This window comes from Geotrypetes seraphini, chromosome 9, assembly GCF_902459505.1.
Source record: "Geotrypetes seraphini chromosome 9, aGeoSer1.1, whole genome shotgun sequence".
Classification (NCBI taxonomy): Eukaryota; Metazoa; Chordata; class Amphibia; order Gymnophiona; family Dermophiidae; genus Geotrypetes; species Geotrypetes seraphini.
In genome coordinates this window covers 5,089,386-5,111,983 of record NC_047092.1, presented here as the reverse complement: position 1 = coordinate 5,111,983, position 22,598 = coordinate 5,089,386, and the positions used below count along the sequence as shown (strand labels likewise).

The window sequence follows — 22,598 nt, the reverse complement described above, 5'->3', positions numbered from 1 at the left end:
CTTGATGGATCTTTTGGTCGGTCCCAGTATAGCAACTGTTCTTATTCTAGCAGTATCCCAATCCTATTTCAGAAACAGGCTAGGAGGGAGAGTGTGCAGCTGTCAACCTATCTGGAGACACAAAGCATGATACCTGGCTAGAATCTGACACAAAATGCTGATGTAACTTCCCAGGGCAAACAGATAGGGATACAAGATGCAGGCAAAGTTTATTAAACAATTATGTTGTGATTAGTGTCACCACCTACAAATCAGGGGACCTGACACGGTCCGTGTTTCGGTTAACATGCCTTCATCAGGGGTCCCTAATTTGAAAGGTATCGAAAGAAACCGCAACTTAGATAAACTTAGGCCTGTGTAAAAAAACGTAACTGGTCGCCGAAGCAATGCCTGCATCTTGTACCCCCTGTCTGCAGTTTTTCTTTGTTTGTTCTGACTGTTTTTTGCTTTCGTTTGTAACTTCCCAGGGATCATATGGAACATTACAAATAGATTTAGGAGTTGAACCAAGATTCTACACCTCTAGACTCTAAGCTTTTCAATGGCATAAGATTAAAGCAGTTCTTTGAATGGGCTACATCAGGGGTAGGGAACTCCAGTCCACGAGAGCCGTATTCCAGTCGGGTTTTCAGGATTTCCCCAATGATTATGCATGAGATCTATTTGCATGCACTGCTTTCAATGCATATTCATTGGGGAAATCCTGAAAACCCGACTGGCATACAGCTCTCGAGGACCGGAGTTCCCCACCCCTGGGCTACATCCTTAACTAACATTTTGTTTCCTGAACTTGCATTGTTGCAGTATGGGATTAACAAACAGGTCACTGTTGCACGTTGCATGAAAGCACACCCTGCCCCATCTTTCACTATTTATAGCAGATGCTAACTTTAGCTCTCAGACAAGTGTCTCCAAAGTTCTTATTGTATTTAAAGGTGCTCAAACACACCAAACAAGTTAAGCATCATCAGGACTTTCTCCTGCTACTTGTGAAAAATACAACGCATGAGTTGCAGGTAACTCAGAACCCAGTGTATCAAAGCACAAAAACAGGATAGAGAATTTAAATTTAATGGGACATTTTTGTACACTTCCCCCTCCATATTCACGGGGGTTAGGGGCAGAGCTGGCCCGCGCATATTGGAAAACCGCAAATAATATTCGGGCCAGTTCTGCCCTATCCCCCGCCTATTTTTAGCCCTGTGAGCCCCCCCCCCTTAAGCCTTACCTGGTGGTCTAACGGGTTTTCAGGCAGGAGCGATCTTCCCACGCTCCTGCCCCGTGCAGATTGCTCACAGGAAATGGCTGCCTTGAGCTCCCGTAATCTCTCGAGCCATTTCCTGTGAGCGATCTGCATGGGGCAGGAGTGTGGGAAGATCGCTCCTGCCTGAAAACCCGTTAGACCACCAGGTAAGGCTTAAGGGGGGGGGGGGGCTTACAGGGCTAAAAACAGCCCTAAAAATGAAAAAAAAAATTTCTGGTCAAAAATCGTGAATCCGTAGATACGGAATTCGCAAATACAGAGGGGGAAGTGTATTCCACTTTATCACTTGAAACTAGAGCAAAATGCCTTACAAAAACAAAAATAATGGGGGAAATTCTATAGTTTATTAGACATGTGGAAGAGGACTTTTATAAAACTGCATGGGGGTCTACACATGTATAAAGTAAGTATACCTACTTTTAACACTTACTTTGTTTTCAGGCATTCCCAGAGGGCATACCATATATACACATGTATAAGTTGAGAAATTTTGAGTCAAAACCCCATCAGTAAACCGGAGTTGTCTTATCTCTGGGTCATTCCCATCAGTACATGCGTTGCCTATATGCTAGGCTCTATTCTCTAAAGCTGACACACTATTCGCATTGCATGTAACAGTAAAAGGGCTACACCAGTAGGTGAAGCATGGGTGCGATCATATGTGATGACCTTAAAAGTGGCCAAACAGATAGAAAATAACACAACAAGCCATTTATATACCACAATATCTTTCAGTTCTATGCGGTTTACAAATGCAAGCGCTGTACATAAGAATAGCCATACTGGGTCAGACCAATGGTCCATCAAGCCCAGTAGCCAATCCATCAATCACAGTGGCCAATCCAGGTCACTAGTACCTGGACAAAACCCAAAGAGTAGCAACATTCCATACAGAATCCCAAAGAGTAGCAAGATTCCGGAATCCCAAAGAGTAGCAACATTCCATGCTATCGATCCAGGGCAAGCAGTGGCTTCCCCCATGTCTTTCTCCAAACCTTTCTTAAAATCAGCTACGCTATCCGCTCTTATCACAACCTCTGGCAACACGTTCTCTGAGTGAAAAAATATTTCATCCTATTGGTTTTAAAAGTATTTCCCTGTAACTTCATCGAGTGAACTTGTGACTTGGATTGGCCTCCATGAAGACGGGATCCTGGGCTAGATGGATTCAGTAAGGCTATTCTTATATTCTTAAATATCAAAGTGACAGGAATGCATAGGAGGTGTCAATTTCAATTAAAAGGAAGCACTGGAATGAGGGGGAAAGGGAGGTAAATTCATGGAATGATCTTCTGTACCTAAATTCAAGAAAGCTTGGGACAAGTACACAGGATCTCAAAGGGAGAATAGATGGCATGGTTGGGCAGACCGGATAGGCCGTACGGTCTTTATCTGCCTTCATTCTTCTTGGGTTTCTATGTTCACCTAATAGAATGGTTATTAGATCCACACACTTAACACACAGCTTGTGCTTGCCATTGACTGGTAGAAGTTTCAGCACATCAAACTGGCTTTACACTACTATTCTATAACAGATTAGGCACACCTTAATCTAATTATAAAATTGGCACTAAACACACCTCATTTGTCATTCCAACATTTAGGCACGATGTTACAGAATTGCTCCCTTTATGTGTTTTAATCTTGGCATTTTAGTTGGAACAAAAATATGGACAAATGTCCTTACGAGATGGACTGTTAGTGCTGCTCTTACCCTGTCTGTCAGTTTGTTACTGATTCCCAGAAGCATCAGCATATTGTCACACTCCGTAACACCCATCGCATAAAGGTCACTTAGAACATTAGCACAGGCTATACGGCCCTGCAAGGATAAAAGGCACAGTAAGCACAGGTACAGCTCACAATTTTGTTTTATTCAAGCATGGAATAAAATCTGGCTCCTTTTGGTACTAGAGAAAAAAGTGCACGCTGTAATGGTTTGGGAGGTTTTGGGGGTTCAAAATCATTTGAAGGGGCAAAAGATAGTTTTATCCATTTGGGGAGCTTATCTTCAATCCATCTCTCCTCAGGCATGTTGAATCGGTTTCAGAATGTATCTTGAAAACCTTTCTGGAAACATCTTTGGGCCCTTGGAGGAGGGGAGGGTGCTCTCAGTTTCTCGGTTTATGTTTCTACATAATTCCCTGAATTAGGGGATGTGGCCAGCAAAAGATGAAGCAAAGACTTTAGATGTCTTGATATGGGATTTTAAGGCATTTTTGGGATACGTTGGAGTTTACAGACTCCTCATTCTAGGCATGGATTTTAGTCAAAGTTGTAATTTGTTGGGGGTTACTTGAGCTGTATTTATAATTTTAATCCAATCTGTCATTGTAATTTGTTTTAATTACTTTTGTGAGAAGGTGAAAGACACATGAAAACATGAAATGAATGAACTTCAAAGTGCTGCACATTCTTCTCAATTCTGGAGGGGTTTCATCGAGTTAGGTGCAGAAGAGAGAAAAAGATTGGGGGCGTATGAATCACCCAATCGAGTGTTTTAACCACCACATTATGCACAGAACACAAAACGTTGGGTTTCAAAGAAATGAATGCAGTCAGTTCTCACAACAAATCTTATCGATTTAATTTGATGTAAATCGAGATCAGTAGTCTTGCAGTCGCCTATTTTTCTCTCTCTAACAGCACAGACTGTTTAGGGCTGTAGTTATCAATGTGGGGCTAAGGTTAAAAAGTTTCCAAGTTTCCAAGTTTATTATATAGTTTGATTAATCGCCTATTCAACATTCTAGGCGATGTACAAATTGTTAAAAATATAAAAAAATGGGTAACATAATACACAGACATACAATTTTTCATATTGAGTTTCTAATACATAGCTTAAAACATTTAAGTTAAATCTAATCTAATCTAATCCTTAGGTTTGTATACCGCATCATCTCCACGTTCGTAGAGCTCGACGCGGTTTACAGTAGGAGAAATAGGAAGGAACTACAACAGAGGGTTAGAGGTAGAAGTGGGAAGAAAATTTACAGGACTTGGGATGGCAAGATATAAGAGTTTCCTTGATTCCTAAGTTGGAGGGAGACTTACATTTTTTGAGAAAAGCCAGGTTTTCAGATGTTTGCGGAAAACTTGGAGAGAGCTCAAGTTCCGAAGAGGGGAGGTAAGGTTGTTCCAGAGCTCAGTGATTTTGAAGTGGTGGGAGGTCCCTAGCTTTCCTGTGTGGGAAATGCCTTTTAGCGAGGGGAAGGATAGTTTTAATTTCTGGGAGGATCTGGTGGTATTAGGGTTTGAGGAATTCCAAGAAAGAGGGATAAAGGGAGGGAGGATACCATATAGGATTTTGAAAGTTAAACAGGCGCATTTATAGTGGACCCTGGCGATTATCGGAAGCCAGTGGAGCTTGGCCAGGAGCGGGGAGACATGGTCAAATTTACTTTTAGCGAAGATGAGCTTGGCTGCGGCATTCTGAATCCGTTGGAGTCTGTGGAGGTTTTTCTTAGTTAGGCTTAAGTAGATAGAGTTGCAATAGTCCAATCTGGAGAGGATGATGGATTGGACAAGGAGGGTAAAATGTTTTTGATGGAAGCAGGATCTAACTTTCCTCAGCATGTGAAGGCTGAAAAAGCATTTTTTTACCAAGGATTGGAGGTGGTCATTGAAGGACAATGTGGAATCAATGATGATGCCCAAGACCTTGCTCGAGAACTCAAGCTGCAGAGAGGAGCCAGAGGGTAGTGGGATGAAGGTGGGTAGGTGATCTAGTTTTGGACCGAGCCAAAGAAGTCTTGTTTTGGACTCATTCAATTTCATTTGCACAGTGTGGGCCCAGGATTGTAGGTTCATTATACAAGAGGATATGTTCTTAGACAGGTCAGTGAGGTTCGAATCGGTCTCGAGGAGGACGAGGATGTCGTCTGCATAAGTGTAAATTGTTTCAAGGGGGGATAGGTGGAGGAGTTTTAGGGAGGACATATAGATGTTGAAAAGGATAGGGGATAGTGGAGAGCCTTGCGGGACTCCACAATTCGGTTTCCAGGGGGAGGATGAGGTGCCATTCATGTTAACAATGTAAGAACGAGAGCGGAGGAATTTAGAGAACCAACCTAGGACTGTGGAGTTGATACCTATCTCAGACAGTTGGTAAACAAGAATATCATGGTGAACAACGTCAAAAGCAGCGGAAAGGTCAAATTGTAGGAGGATGGCGAACTTGTTTCGAGAGTGAAGTTGTTGAACCCTTGAAATCAGGGAAGACAGTAGGGATTCGGTGCTGAAGTTAGGACGAAAGCCATATTGATAGGGTAAAAGAATAGAGAATCTCTCTAAGTATGATGAGAGTTGGGAAGAAATGATGGACTCTAGCATCTTGGTTAGGAGAGGGATATTTGCAATTGGGTGATAGCTGGATGGTATGGAAGGGTCAAGGTCAGATTTTTTCAGTAGTGGGGTCAAGGCGATATGATCCATTTCTGGGAAGAAATGGCCCGACTGAAGGGCGGAATTTATGAGAATGGTGATAGAAGAAATAGCCTGAGCGGGAATGTTCTCAAATAGGTAGGAGGGGAATGGGTCCAAGGAGCAATTACAAGATTTCAGTTTGAGGCAGAGATTGAGGACCAGGGATTCAGATACACGCTCAAAGGTGGTCCAGGATCTGTCAGCTGGGATAGGTTTGGAGACCATTAGGGTGGGAGTGGAATCGGTGGGCACTAGGGAGTTGTAAGAGACTGAAGGAGGGAAAGAGCATCTCAAGGAAGAAATACAATATCAAAACACCAGGGAAATTATTTAAAGGTTACAATCAATATAAATATAAATTTCATATAATAAGGGTAAAAACATTAGGAGGGAAGACAAATTGAAAAAAGGAAATATGAGATAAAAAGAGATGAAAGAATTAATTATTCACTAAAAGCATCATTAAAAAGGAAACTTTTGAGTTTAGTCTTGAATTTATCTAAATTCATTTCCTGTCTAATATATAGTGGGAGATCATTCCAAGACTGAGGAGCAGTCACTGAAAAAATAGTATGACGCCTTGTATTAACGACTTTCAGTGTGGGAATAGCCAATAAATGTTGATCTTGTGATCTCAAAGTTCTGCCCACATATCCCAAGTAATCTCCACCTCCTTCTACTACCTCCGCCAACTGAAAAGGATCAAACCCTACATCTCCACACCTGACCTCGCCCAACTCCTCTACGCATATGTCCTCTCCAGAATGGATTACTGTAACTCCCTATTTAATGGACTAACCAAAAATAATCTCAAACGCCTCCAACGTGTCCAAAATGCAGCTATCCACCTCCTACACAACCTCAACTACCATGATCCCGTCTCCCCAGCACTCCGCGCTGAACACTGGCTCCCAATTAGCCAGCGCTGTGCTTTCAAGGCCCTAGCAGTAGCCCACAAGAGAATTTATGCCACCACCCCCTCCTACATAAAATCTAAGCTTCCCATCTACACCCCCACTCGCACCCTCCGCTCAAAATCGGAAATACGCCTATGCATTCCCCCTGGAAGGTCCCTCATCTCAGAAACTGCCCGCAAACGATCCTACAGCCACTTCATCCCACATCTCTGGAATAAACTCCCCCCCCCAACTCAGGCAACAGAACTCTTTATTGACATTCCGTAAAATGGTAAAGACCCTCCTCTTCAACTAAAGATCTCCCTCAGTCTACACCCCCCCTTAAACCCCACCTCTCTCTTCTCTCCCCTATTTAACTTCTCCTAAATTTCAGTATAGTCCTCTCTTAGTCTGTACTCTGATAAATTGTCTGTACTCTGAAAAATTGTTTGTATCCTGATAAATACTGCACAATTTTGTATGTCCAAGCACCTAAACCTATTGTACATCTTATTTGCCTAATTACTTCTACTGTGTATGTTTACTTGTAGACCGTTCTGAGCTACTGGGAGAACGGGATATAAATCTAAATAAATAAATAAAAATAAATAAAAAAAATAAAAGCGGGAGTTTGAAATATTAAAGATTTAAAAGTAAGTAAACATAATTTAAATAAAATGCGATGTGCAACAGGTAGCCAGTGTGCCTCCTTGAGTAATGGTGAGACATGATCGAATTTTTTAGCTTTGTAAATTATTTTAATAGAGGCATTCTGAATAATTTGAAGACGTCTAACTTCTTTTTGTGGCAGGCCTTTAAATAAGGCGTTACAATAAGAGCTATTTTACTAATTTGTGCTAATTTAGCACAGGTCCAATTTTATGCACCGAGACCTGCTACTAATAACTGGGGCACCTTAAATGTAATGCTTATAAATCTTCACAGTCAACCACACCAGTAATGTTCCTTCTTGGTAGCACCTTCACACATTAATTCCCAGTCCTCCAATAGAACCCCCTTGGTGGTTTAGTGTGCTTACACCTCCAACACAACCCCATACCGTAAGTTTGGCACTCCCTCCTGCTGATAAGCTCGCCTCTTTAAAATGGCAGGGCTTCCTCTTTCCAGTGTATTCTAGGATGCACTGAGAGGGGATGAACTTCTAAATAGTCATGGTGTCAGGGAGAGAATTCTGGCCAGTATGGGAGGGCTCTTGTGAGCTGGGGGGTCCCAGCCATTAGACCACCAGGGTTTCTTGGTAGGGGCCCAGCATCAGGGAGATCATAGGAGGGGGGTGGACTATGGATGACTGCAAGGGGATCAGAGGAAGAGATCTAGGATCCTTTCTTTTTATTTATTTGTCGGGGGGGTGTGTGCATTACACGGAGTGCTCATTAGAATACTAATGGGCTTCTTGTAATGCATTAGCATAGGATTCTAAGTGGCTGCTACAACAATCAGTAGTAGCCACGGAGAACTCTTTTGTGCATTGGGAGGAGGGTTTTCCTGCCAGTAAGACTACTTTAACGAGTCTTACTGGCACAGAAAACTTTTTGTGCATCGTGGCCACAGACTGTATACATCTGTCTAGCACTGGCCTTAGTTCTTCACAGTCAGAGCCACCATCTAAACACCACTTGACATCAACACAAATGCAGCAATTTTTTTGTTTTTTTATAACGTTCATTTCTAATTAGAGATCCTCTGTGTTACTCCCACGCCTTTTTGAATTCCATCATCGTTTGTCTCCACGACCTCCCTCGAGAGGACATTTCAGGCATCAACTACCCTCTCCATGAAAAAGAAAGTCCTGACATTACTCCTAAGTGTATCACCCCACAACCTCAATTCATGTCTTAAGTGTTTTACTGTTTTCCCTTCTCTGGAAAAGGAACTCTATGAGTGTCAGGAGCAGTGCAGAGAATTCAGCATGCCGGCCTGAGCTAAAAAGCACTTTCAAATATTTAAATATCTGTATCATCACGTTTCTATATCAAGTTTCAAGTTTTATTAAGATTTGTTATCTACACAATATCATATAACATTTTTTAAAAAGGGGAGGACAAAACAAAACAATGAATACAAATTAAATACGTTCTAATACATAACTGGTACAGAAGGCAAGGGGGATGAAATACAATCTTTAAAGAAAGAAAAGAAACATTTAGGGAAGAGCACATTTGGTGGGGACACATAAGAAATAAAAAGGATAATTTTGTGACCTACTCGTAGGATTGATTAAGGTCTAAAAGATTTAGTGATTGGTAAATTATGCTGTCTATGTTTCAAATGCATCCTTATAAAGAAAACTTTTTAAGGAACGCTTGAATTATATATCCTCTGTCCCTCCTTTCTTCTAGGGTATATATAATTCAGGTCTTCCAGTCACTTCTCATATGTCTTTTAGTACAAGCTCATACCATTTTTCTTCCTATGGACCATTTCAAGTCTTAGCAAGAGATATCTTTCAAAAGTGGGGTCTCACTGACTTGTACAGGGGCATCAACACCTCCTTTCTTCTGCTGGTCATGCCTCTCTCTATAGAGCCACTTAACATCCCTCAATGATGGTATCAATTCTTTTTCCTCTCAAGAGCCAAAAGGGAAATATTTTGTATGCTACAAAACAGAATACTTTTTTGGGGGGATTTAAGCCCTTGTACTCATAAGGAATATAGCATAAAAATTTAAAACACTGTATTTACCATGGCTCTGATTTGTTGTTAATACAGCTGGATTAAATGCAAAACCAACAGCACGGTGAATTCAGAAGTACCAGAGTTGGTTGAGGATCAAACAATACTTAAATGCAATATCTATGCCACTGACTTACCATCATATATGGGTCATCTACAATTGGATAAATGTAGTCTGTTGTCTGGACCAAGGACAGACCACCATGCCTTAAAGGAATCACACATGTGTCCATCCCAATCCCTGAAAAGACAGGAATCAGCAACAGATAGATAAGTCAGGGTGTAAAGCCAGGTAGCCTAAAATATTAAAGGAAGAAACTGATCCAAATCCTAGGAATGCAGAAGACTGCCAGACAAAAACACAGTAGTTGCTCTTTAGTGAAGAAAACTGGAAATCATATTGGTGATAATTCTTACATTGACCCAATATTTATTTATTTAAAAAAATTATATCAGGTTACATAAAAACATACATAATAAATTAGTGACAAACAATAAATAAGAAGGAAAAATCCTTATACAATTTACTTTCACCTGTCAAACTCAATTCCTGTAACAAAAACACAATGAAATAAAAAAAAAAGAATCTAGAGATGATTCAACAAATTGTTCTTAACAGAAAAAGCATTTAGGGAAGAAAGTCTAATTTAAAGTGATAAATGGATATGAGTAAAAAGAATGGTTATACAATGTAACACAGGGGCCTAGTTACTAAAGGATTCTCCTAGTTGTATGTGGGGGGGGGGGGGGGAAATGCTCAGGAAGAAGCCTGCAGTGTATGCGGAGCTCCTTCTATTTTTTAGGCTATAAAGGCAGGTGGTATCCAATCTATCTAATGTACCTGGGGCAATGGGGGATCAGACGACCCGTCTAGAGTCACAAGGAGCAGCGTAGGATGCCACATGATAACGGACTACATATGTCAGAAAGCAAAATCTTTCCTTACCTAGCCTTGGCATGACAGCGCCAAGAAACTGTTCATCTTCTTGGAAGTGATTTTCCTGTAAGGACTCTAGAAGCTTTTGCAAGACATCCTGGGGAACTTTGCAGCCTGTACCTTTCAGCTCGGTGAAACGCGTGAGGCGGAAGCTCTTGTCCAGCTCATAACTTTCTGGGTTAAAGGACTCTCGAACAGACATAGTTCATGGGTAGCTTATTTCTTTTGTCAGTAAAGGGTGACTAAGAATCCCTTTTTATTTAATCAATCTAGTTACAAAAGTAATAACATTACCTGAAAGAAAGATAGAAAAAATAAATCTCTTCATTCCGCAGAAAACACAATATAATTAATTTATAACATGTGAAACTTCTGAAAATATTTGAAAACAAACATGCTTCAAGAAGGTGAAATCTTGGGTTGATTAAGCAGGCATGAGATGCTCATGCCCTCTTAAACCACACTGAGCAGGCTGGAAGATATTTGGCAACACTTAACCAAACAGTGCCGATGAATATTGGCTCCGAATGTTCCAGGGACAGAGTTAGGAGCAGCTGGGAATTATGTGAGCACTGGGCCAAAATTCTGCTGTCCGTATGATTGGAGGAATAATTAAAATGAATCACATTACCCCCTAATTTATTAAACTTCACTGGTTTCCAATCACATGGTGTATCAGATTTAAAATAATGATTCCAGTATTTAAGGCCTTATATAAGGAAGACCTTTGCATATCTCTATGTTTAAAAATTTGTAATCCATCTAGATCATTGAGGTCTCAAGGATAGCGCCTACTGGATGTTCCATCATTTCATCAGGTACAATTAGAGGAAGATCAGTTGATTTATCAGTCACGGATTTTTTTTATATAGAGGGCTCAACCTTATGCCTTAGAAACAGTTGAAAAAATATTTATTTGAACAAGCATTTTATTTTATTTTTCTTTATTGATTTTCAAGCTACAAATGCGCAATAAATGATTCACAATTTTGTACATTATATAATAAGCTCAACAAAACTTACAAATATTACTGCACAAACAGCCATATACAGACACAGACCGTGCAAGTCTGCCCAGTACTAGCCTTAGCTCTTCACTATTTACTATTATTTTCTGATTCTAGATCCTAAGATTCTTAACGATAGCACCAGCCAATTAGGAGGTGCTCTCAAAAGCTTACGCGTCAGTATCACAACATGAACAAAGCAAACGTTAGAACAAAAGTGGGGGCAACTTCCAGATGAATCTGGTCTGTTTTCACAACTGAATTCCAAACTGCTTTACAATGAGTATATTTATGGAGTTGGACTGGACATTTTCATTTTTGTAGGACTACAGCAGAATGAGATTTAGGAGTGATCGTCAGTGCTGACATGAAAACTGCCACTCAAGTGGAGAAGGCTTCATCTAAGGCACGGCAGATGATAGGTTGTATCAAGAAAAGCTTTGTCAGCAGGAAGCCTGAAGTCATAATGCCATTGTACAGAGCCATGGTGAGACCTCATCTGGAATACTGTGTGCAATTCTGGAGGCCACATTACCGTAAAGATGTGCTCAGAATTGAATCGGTTCAGCAGATGGCCACCAGGATGGTCTCGGGGCTCAAGGGTCTTTCGTACGAAGAAAGACTGAACAAATTGCAGCTCTAAACTCTCAAAGAGCGTAGGGAAAGGGGAGACATGATTGAGACATTTAAGTACATCACAGGACGTGTTGAGGTGGAAGATGATATCTTTCTTCTCAAAGGACCCTTGACCACAAGAGGGCATCCGCTCAAACTCAGGGGAGGGAAGTTTCGTGGAGACACCAGGAAGTACTTCTTCACGGAAAGAGTGATTGAGCATTGGAACAAGCTTCCAGTGCAGGTGATCGAAGCCAGCAGCATCCCAGACTTTAAGAATAAATGGGATACCTATGTGGGATCTCTACAAGGGTCAAGTCAAGGAATAGGGTCGCTAGGGTATAGACTTGAAGGAGCAGGTCAGTAGAGTGGCAGTATGATTAAGGGGGTCAGTAGACTTAAAGGGGTGGATCAATAGAGAGGGCAGACTTGATGGGCTATAGCCCTTATCTGCCGTCATCTTTCTATGTTTCATCTTTCTACTTGGATAGAAAAAATGCACATTTACTACTACTATGAGAAAATAGGATAGTACAGCTCATAACAGATGCACCATGCCTTGTTCCTTATCTATTCCTTTTTCTAGTCAAATTGAACATCGTTCCAAGTTGGGCTTTGTTTCCTCCGATTATGACATCAGACAACTGCCAGCTCATGGCTGAGGTCATAAGCAAGGAGAATGAAGCCAATTTGTATGCGCATTTTAAAGCATATTCATATCATCCGAATACAGTTTTTGCCTATTACAGGAGGGAGAGGAGGACATCTTATAGAGCAGGGCTGTCCAATCTCAGCCCTCACCAGGTCAGGTTTTCCCAAATTAATATGCATGAGATCTATTTCCATACAATGGAAGCAGTGCATTGAAACAGATCTCATGTAAATTAATGAGGAAAATCCTGAAAACTCAACTGGACTGCGGCCCTCGAGGGCTGATGCTGAACAACCCTATTATAGAGGTTCAACATTGCCTTGATTGATGAGTGTGACTGTTGGGCAGACTGGACAGACCACGCAGGTCTTTTACCTGTCGTCATTTACTTGTTTTCACTGAATGTATTTCTAACTTTAAGTCCAACAGTCATGCAAAAGATAAATCCACAGCATCCTAAACCTTCAATTTTTATAAACAGTAGCCAAGAAACTGTAAATCCAAAATAAGTATGTGCTCTAAAAGTACTGTATAATAGTCAGGACGGGACCTACTCTTTCTACTGTTTTGGAAAATGACTACAGTATCTCCTTTCAGAGGTTCGGTTGAGCAGTCATCAGATAAGCGATGCAGCTTTAGTTTAAAGAGAAAATTAAGTTCTTTTTATAACCTCAAAGAAACTGCTTTCCTAGCGAATACAACATAAGGCACCATAAATGAAATCATAGTAGCATCAGAAAATAATATCCACTGAAAGAGTATCCATGCATAACATTTAAAAAAAAAACATGCATGGTCAGACTGAATCCAGCATCTTATCGCGGTACCAATCCAAGTTGTTCTGAGGAGATTAATTTCCTCCCAACAGCAAGAGACAACATTCCCTAGTCATGAATGCATGTGTCCTCCAGAAATTTATCCACACTTTTTTAATTTAGCTATACAATAACTCCATCCTCAAGTAGCAAAAGCCACAGTTTAATAGCATCATGACTGAAGGATTGTTTTAAATGTCTTTTTAAATCTGCTATCGGTTTCATGAAGCATTCCCCTTAGTGCTATTTGAAAGAATTATGAACTGCTCCCTATTAACCTTTTCAACAGTTTCATGTTTTTATAACCCCCACCCCTTTCTGTAAGCTGAAGAGCCCTAACCTTTTAGATTTTAATAAAGTATCTATTCTGTCCCCTTCAGCATTTTTTAAATTTTACTATACTCCCTATAAGTTTCATAGTTTATTAACATTTTGATTAAACGCTAAACATAGAATTCAAAGCGTTGCACATTAAAATAAATGGGGGAATTAATATTAAAACAAACATGACTTAGTACAGATCTACTAATGTAACATAGGATGGGATATAAACACAAGATAAAAGGGGGGAGAACTCCATTAATTAAAGAGAAGAAAACAAAAAAAGGAAATAACATCAAGGAGGGAAAGTAGGTAAGTTAAAAAAATATATATACATATCCAAATGGTGAATTACTAATAAGCATCTTTAAAAAGAAAACATTTTAAATTGCCCTTAAATTTATCTACATTTTTGTTCTGCTCTGACAGAAAAAATGAAAGCGCGGCGTGACCCAATCATTTTAATGTTCCGAAGCAGATCTTAAGAATTCTAGAAGGCTCATATGGAATCAGGAGTCTATTAAGAAATGCCGGCTCATTGGACTTTAGAGATCTGAAAGTAAGGAGAGCAATTTTGTACGTAATTTGATGAGCGATGGGGAAACCAATGCAAGGGAGAGACGTGATTGTATTTTCTTTGAATTCCTAATCATTTTAACAGCTGTATTCTGGATCAACTGGAGACGTCTAATATCCTTTTCACTTAACCCAAAAGCTATCAAAATGGTGTATATTCAGGTAGAGCAAATATTGTTACCCTTATAGTTTTAGTAGTATTACAGTATCGTTTATGAGATGGACAAGCAAAATTGCATATGCTATAATAATGAAGCTGCAGTCTCAGCATGGATCTTATACAGATTTCTTATTTTCTCCGCACTTTTTTTTTTTTTTTCCTGCAGAAATCAAATCTAAGTCTTTGCTCATAATTATACCCGAGGTATGTTTTATAGAATCTGTATGTGCTCTAAAAGAGAAGCTAATACTTTATGACTCTGGGATAACTGTTATGTCCAACATTTTTTTTCTGTATGGCGATATCTGCCACTACAATGAATGAGTTTTCTAGAGTCTGTAGACTACATCGGTGTCTCCTTCAGATGTAGACTACTGTAACACTGTAGTCTTCAAAACATAATGGAAGACCCCCCCCCAAAAAAAAATAAAAATAAATCATGTTTAATGCAAAAGAGCAACATAGTAGATGACACCAGATAAAGACTTGTACAGCCCATCCAATCTTAGATATTATGTTATCCTACACAGTATGCGACAGTCTTAAATCCTGCCAAATCCCGACCAAGTGGAGTTTGAGGTGGTTTAGAAGCAGAAAAGTTGAAAGGGGACAGATTCAAAACGAATGCTAGGAAGTTCTTCTTTACCCAACGTGTGGTGGACACCTGGAATGCGCTTCCAGAGAGCGTAATAGGGCAGAGTACGGTACTGGGGTTAAAGAAAGTATTGGACAATTTCCTGCTGGAAAGGGGATAGAGGGGTAGAGATAGAGGATTACTGCACAGGTCCTGGACCTGTTGGGCCGCCGGGCACGATGGACCTCGGGTCTGACCCAGCGGAGGCATTGCTTATGTAATAAGATAGATTGGTAAAGACTAGGGAGTGCTAAGAGCATTTTTCATTCCACGTTAAGCAGAAACTTATGTTTCAGGGTTTTTTCCCCCCAAACTAGGCCTAGTTCGCTCTCAGAAGCGATTCAGCAGATGCATCAGACAAGGGAGCAAATCTCACGCGCCGTCTATTGAACGTGGGCAACGTGCACAACCGGCCCTTGACCCTTGACCTGCAGCTGAAGGCGCGAGGAACGCTGCCAGGCAGCCTTTAACCCCTGCTTTCCCGAGCTCTACCTTGGGGGGGCGGGCGGGAGACCTTCAATGGGCGCCGCCGCCTTTAAATGGAGCGGGGGAGGGGGGGGGCAAGTGGCGAAACAGCTTCCTTTCCTCCCTCCCACCCCCCCCCCCCGCCGCCCGAGGACGGACTCGCTCCCTCTCTCCCCCCCCCCCCCGCCGCGGTTTCAAAAGAACCTGGAAAAGTGTCGGCGGTTGTAAAGCTTAATTAACCCCTGCGCTGCCTCTCCCGCCTCCCCTTAAAGCGGCACCGGCGCGCGCCTCCCGCGGTCCCTCGTTCCAGAAGCGCGCCTTCGAGGACATCTCCCCCCTCCCCTCCCGCCCCCGCCTCCACCTGGCTCTCACCGGCGCGCGCTGGGCTCTCGGCCTCCCCCCCGGAGAACGGGACTCCCAGGCTCCCAGCATGCACCGTGCCCGGGCTCCCTTCGGCGCCGCCTGACTGGAAAAGTCGAGGCGGGAAGGAGAACTGAGGGGGGGGGCGCAAGAGCAACCCCCCCCCTCAGGATTTAAAAAAAGGGAGGGGGTCTGATAGTGTCTTTAAGGGCCTTGTCCCTCCCCCTCCCGGGGTCCTTTAAGTGGCGCTACCTCCCTTTAAGAGGTTGTCGCGCGCTCGGTGGGGGCTGCCCTTCGCTCTCCGTTTTGCGCGCGCGTCCCCCCCCAACGTCCTTCCCTTCCGCAGGCCTGAAGGTTCTGCCGGTGGCGGACCCGGCGGCTTACCCCGTTCCGGCCTGGAGTCCCTGTGGCCAGGCCTGGTTTTGAACTTAGCTCCCAAAGCAGTCTGGGATTGGCGGCAGGGATGGGGGGGGGGCACTACACCTCCCATAATGCACCGGGAGGGGGCGCTGCCGAAAGCTCCGACATGGAACGGCCAGTCAAAGCAAAACGAGCCCGAGGATGACACGTTCCATTCCTGGAAGCTTTCAAATGCTAAGTTAAGGCAGGACAGGGATAGCGACAAAATCTTGTCTCTTCTGTCACCTAACCCAATTTTCCTGTAGCACTATGGTTAACGTTTAGCGCTGCATGAAAACAGCCTAATCCTCTTACAGTCTGTGCCTTTTTCTCGCCCTAGCATTGTAGCAAAGTCTTGGTAGGGGAGAGAGGTGTGCAAGTCTCATAGAGCCCTCAAGACTCTTGCACCAAATCTTCAAATAGCAATGAGCACAAGTACGACCACTACTAAGCATTTAGATGCAAGGGTCACAGGGAGCACCAGCCCCCAGTCCCTCACATTAACCATTAGGCTACTCTTACATTGCTGTATGAAAACTCGAGAAAAAGATCCTACTCGCACTACCTACCTCTCCCCACCCCTCCTTGGAACAAACTTAGTAGCCACATAAAATCATGAGGTGGCCAACTGCCCTTCAGGAAGGCAATAAAATATTTTCCCCACCCCTCTATGAGAGTGCCCCAATCCAAACTCCCCAAACCTTCTGACAAAGTGCCCCAACTTGCTACTGTCCCTAACACTATGTGCTTCGTCATCTTGTCTGACCATGTCTTCCACACTCTGTCATGCTATTCACCATCCTTAACCTACTCTACATCCTATTTGCTATACTGTTTGCCATGCTACAATCTCTCATGTCATGCATGCTGGCCTTACCATTTTTGCCAAGTCATGTTATAGTTAGCTATGCTTTGTAATAATATGTTTCCTATACTCTGCTCACCTTGCTGTGACCATACCATGTTTTGTCATATTATGTTTTACCATCTTTGTCAATGTTTACCATGCAATCTTCTACCATATTATGTCTGAGAATGTGGTGCAGGGTTAGAGCTACATCCTTAGCACCCTGAGGTTGAAGGCTCAAACCCACGTTTCTCCTTGTGTCCCTGGGAAGTCACTTAGTCCCTCCATTGCCACAAGTACATTAGATGGTTGTAGGTTCAAACCCGCGCTGCTCCTTGTGACCCTGGGCAAGTCACTTAGTCCTCCATAGCCTCAGGTACGATAGATAGATTGTGAGCCCACCGGGACAGAGAGGGAAAATGCTTGAGTACCTGATTGCAAAAATTGCTTAGATAACCTTGATAGGCGGTATATAAAATCCTAATAAACTTAAACTTGAAACTTGCAGATAAAGGCCAAATAGCCCAGCCACCGCATTCACTGTCTCCTCTCCCTAAGAGATCCCACACATTCATGAACTCAGTCTTGAGCTCCACCACCTCTACTGGGAGACTATTCCATGCAGCTTCCACCTTTTCTGTAAAAAAAAGTAGATTACTCCTGAGCCTCTCGCCTCTTAACTTCAACCCCTATGTCCTCTCATTCTGGAGCTTCCTTTCAAATGAGACTTACCTCATGCACATTTATGCCACGTAGGTATTTAAACATATATCTACTACTACTTATTTATATAGTGCTGAAAGGCATATGCAACACTTTACATTTTGATATTTAAAGACTGTCCCTGCTCAGCAGAGCTTATAATGTAATGAACAACCTTGAAAATTTTAAACTAATTGAATTCTGGAGACTTCAGTGAATTTTTCCAAAACTGAATCATATTAAGATTAATTCTGGAAAACATTTTAAGAAGGACCTTGAGAAAATATATGAAAAATTGATTTAGGGAAGAAAAGGGATTTTGGCAACTGCTCATAGCTTTATAAAACAAATTTAGATATTTGACAAATTAATCTTGCCCCCATGCTTTATAATAGTTGTAATCTCTTTAAGAGAGTCTTATTACATCTTACATAAATTAAATTGCATAAGTTTAAATGTGCTAATGTAAGGGATTGCACTAATAATTGAAAGACAATACATTCAAAGTAGGGCTTAATCCTTCTAAACTTCCAAAGAACACCCTAGTTGATACCATCTTTAGATGTGGTTTAAAGCATAATATATTATCAACTGTAATGCCTAGAATTTTAAGTTCACTTTCTATATTGGTATCTTTTCACATATTATCTTTTGCTTGGAAAACAAGTTTCATGGGTCTTATGTTGACCATTCTCAATAGCCCGATTATAACCACTTGTTCACATTTTGAACAATCACCACTTAGGACTTATTTTACAAAGCCTCAGTAGCGAGTCCTGGCATGGCACATGCAACCCAACCCAAAGGAATTGAAAGGGCTCTATTGCATTTGCCGCTTGGGACTTTGCAAAAGGGGCACTTAGTCTTATGCTTCACAGTTTTCTCATCCTCTATTATTTATTTATTTTTAGTATTTATATACCACTTATAGCCTAAGTGGTTTGCATTCAGGTTCTCAAGCATTTTCCCTATCTGTACTGGTGGACTCACACTCTATCTAATGTACCTGAGGCAGGTGGATTCAGTGACTTGCCAGGGTCACAAGGAGTTGCATGGGATTTGAACCCACAACCTCAGGGTGCTGATAGTGTAGCTCTAACCACTGTACCAAACACTCCCCAAATCTTTATGTCAGCATATAACAGGAGATGAAGCGGGTTAACTGACGCTCAGATCCCTGAAGAAGCTTGATTGTGAAACAGGGAGCTCTGTTGGATGTTGTGGAAACATTATGCCAGCGGTGATGACTGTTTAGCTGCTGTGCTGTATGCTTTTGCTCCACTGTGCGGGTTTTTCATGCTTCCACGTCTCAGCATTATGTCAAAGAACATTTGGAACACTACATTTTCAGATAAGTGATGATATTGAAAGACTGTTATTTTATAATCTAATTTTGACCGAGGATGTGTCTGCTGGTCTCAAAGTGGTGATTTTGAGATTGGCTTGTCTATGTGGGAAGTTTTATGGAACCCCTATTAGACCCTGAGGCTTTTTCTCCTTTTTCTTTAGGTACTGTAGGTTGTGCTTAATAACATTGGATATTGTTTTTGGATATATAGCATATAATTATTTACACGTATATTGACTGTAATCTGTCAAGGTCTTCAAACACAAGGGAATCTAATGTCCATCATATGAATAAAACAATGTCAAGACGCGACACGTGCTGTGTTTCGGCTAAACAACCTGCCTCAGGAGTGCTAGAGTCTGATAAATGAATCAACTCACATAAGATCTAAAAACATGTGTGATTTTGCCACAGAAATGAAACAAACATTCAGCATTGAAAGCCAATTAGTGAAAAATGCTGTATATTTGAAGACCTGGACTGTTCTGCTTCTTTTTTTGGATTGATTTGCATTTCTGCAGAGGTTGACATTTCTTATTTAGTGTATTGACTGTAATCTGTTCATTTTTTAAACTTATTTTTATGGAGGACCCCTGATGAAGGTTGTTGAGCCCATTTTTGAAGCTTGGTACCATTAGGGTTACCATATGGCTACAGAAAAAGGAGAACGGATTGAGACGTCTGGGTTTTACTTCTACTGAAAGCAATGGAAGTTAAGGAGGACAGACTGAGATCCTGAGTTTTACTTCCATTGAAAGCAATGGAAGTAAAACCTGGATGTCTCAATCTGTCCTCCTTTTTCTGGACATTCATATCCGAAAAAGCCTTAGAGCAAATTTACTTAGACCTCAGCGATGCAGCAGAATGCATACAACACTTCATGCAGATCGCATGACAGCATCAAAATTGTCATTGGTCTTATTTTAACCTTTCTTTTTATATATATATATATTTTTTTATTTATTTTGTTTTATAGTAGAATAAATCTTTATAAGAGTAGAGTAATACTCATCTTTAGTCTACACGGAAGGGGGTCACCCCGACATAGCACTACGTTTCGCCTAAATAGGCTTTATCAAGGAAATCCCCCTTTTAGCTCGGCAGTATCTGGCACGGGGGAACATGTACTGCTGAGCTAAAAGGGGGATTTCCTTGATAAAGCCTATTTAGGCGAAACATAGTGCTATGTCAGAGTGACCCCCTTCCACGTAGACTAAAGATGAGTATTACTCTACTCTTATAAAGATTTATTCTACTATAAAACAAAAGAAAGAAAAAAAGATATATAAAAAGAAAGGTTAAAATAAGACCAATGACGATTTTGATGCTGTCATGCGATCTGCATGAAGTGTTGTATGCATTCTGCTGCATCGCTGAGGACTAAGTAAATTTGCTCTAAGGCTTTTTCGGATATGAATGTGTATTATAACTAGCCTTAGTAGATTATTTAATAAAGTGATATAGCCGATAGCTGCTCCTTTTTCTGGAGCCATATGGTAACCCTTGCTCTAGAAAAAGGAGGAAGACATTGGGTTTTACTTCCATTGAATCAATCAATCTGTCTCCTTACTTCCATGGCTTTCAAAGGAAATAAAACCTGGATGTCTCTATCCGTCCTCTTTTTTCTGGAGCCATATGGTAACCCTAGGTACCATACTTCTTGAACTTGAGTCAAATTTAAATAAAACTGTGTTTTATTCTCTCCTGCTTTATTGGTTTGGTTGCTACCACTCCTTTTTCAGATTCTTTCTGCAGCTCAAAATTATTACACACAACAGGATTGAACAATAGGAAGGGCCCCTTTCACAAAGTTGTGTAGCGAGCCCCACATGGTAAATGCAATGCAGACTATTCAGTTCCTATGGGCTATGTTGCATTAACTGCGCCAGTACTTGCTACCATGGCTTTGTAAAAGGGGCCCTAAACGCATTACATTTTTCTGATAAAACAGGCAGCCAATGTTGTAAAGCTCATTGGCAAATGCAATAATGTGGATAAATTGGCTGATTTTCCCCTGCATTTTGTGCATGTGAATGCAAAACTTCTACAGACACATTACTAAGTTGACAAACCATGCAAAGCAGGCTGTTAGCTATTTGCACATAGTAAAATTATACAAAGTAGTAAAGCTGCAAAAAAAAATAAAATAAATAAATTGGCAATTTTTTGTGAGACTGAATTACACCTCCAGGAAGGAGCTTTTCTGTATTAAAGTTTGTGGTTCTTGACCCTGTGTACAAAATACAAAGCTTTAGCCATAACTACTAAAACAATTTTTTTTCAAGCAGTGAGTAAGTGCAGAAGGACTGAACGGTGGTCCTGTAAGTGCAATCTTATGATCCCTCAGTTTAATTATTAACAGACAGCATTTTCTGCCTGGAATAGTCTATTGGCACTAAGCAGCTTTACCTTTCTTGAAGCTAACATACAAGTAATAAGTGGGTTCACTCTCCACTGCAGTAGACTCTGCAATTTATTGACGATTACCAAAGAGCACGCTGTAACAAGTCATTATCTTCTAAGGTTGAACAGATGTGACTGTGCACCAGTTAAGTTACCAAAGGATATTTTACTTCGTAGCGTGGAAGACTGGCTTTCCCTTCTTGGGTGTGATGTTTCCATAGCAGCGGAGTTTAGCCTTTTAAGAGCAGATTATGAAGACACCTAATTCAATTAAAACTGAAGCTTCCAGCATATTCTGCCTTAATGCTCAAAGTGATAGCCTAGGATTTCATGGTTCGCTTCCACCAACTGGCAGACATTGCTTTGTGAGGCATCTCAAGAATCTCAGTTATGGGTAAACTCATTAAAAATAAAATCACTGCTGAGGAATAGCTAATATTTCAATAGTTCACAAAAGAAATTATGCCTAGTCTGAATTAAATTGATAAGGATACATTGCAGCGGACAGCAATATCCAATATAAAAATACATTGTTGCATGTTCAGTTGGAAAAAAAATGGAAAATTTGATGAGAGCTAAAAATCTTAGATTTTTAAATTTTCCTATTTCCCATTATCTGGCCCCCTTGGAGCTCCTGAGGATGTGGAATCGTTTACACCTGATAATTTATATTACATCCCCAGGAGCTCCAGGGGAGTGGCAGAAGAAGGAGAAATGGATCAGTTGGTATCTCCTGACAGTTTAAATATTTCTCAGTTCTTGGAATCATCTAAGGATATTATAACTAAACGGGCAACTTTGTTGATTACATTTAAGACAGAGTTAGAAAAGCAAGAGATTCTGAAATTATATTTTCTTAAAAAGCAGTCCTTGTTTTGTGATCAGCAGTTGAGAGTTTTTCCTGATGTTGCCAGACAGACTCAATCTCAGAGCAAACAGTTTTTACAGCTTAAGCCTAAGGTTCTTGCTGTGGGAGCTTCTTTCTTCCTTAAATTTCCATGTAAATGTTTAATATCTTATGGAACAGATCAATTTATATTTGTAGATCCATCTCAATTAGAACATTTTCTTACAGAT

At 41.1% G+C, this 22,598-nt stretch overlaps 1 protein-coding gene across 2 annotated transcripts in view; it reads right to left on the bottom strand.

The window, feature by feature from the left end:
• Nucleotides 1–16,299, bottom strand: part of SEPHS1 (selenophosphate synthetase 1) — a 71,540-nt gene extending 55,241 nt beyond the window's left edge. The window contains exons 1-4 of one of the 2 annotated variants that reach the window (XM_033958624.1): nucleotides 16,207–16,299; nucleotides 10,227–10,511; nucleotides 9,418–9,521; nucleotides 2,979–3,086 (exon numbers count right to left, since the gene is read on the bottom strand). In XM_033958624.1, the coding sequence (XP_033814515.1) occupies nucleotides 2,979–3,086; nucleotides 9,418–9,521; nucleotides 10,227–10,419 (405 nt within the window). In that variant the 5' untranslated portion in view covers nucleotides 10,420–10,511; nucleotides 16,207–16,299. Of the gene's footprint in view, nucleotides 1–2,978; nucleotides 3,087–9,417; nucleotides 9,522–10,226; nucleotides 10,512–15,834; nucleotides 16,131–16,206 lie in introns of those variants that run through there. The other variant, XM_033958623.1, reaches the window with a different exon arrangement.
• Nucleotides 16,300–22,598: the final 6,299 nt, after the last annotated feature.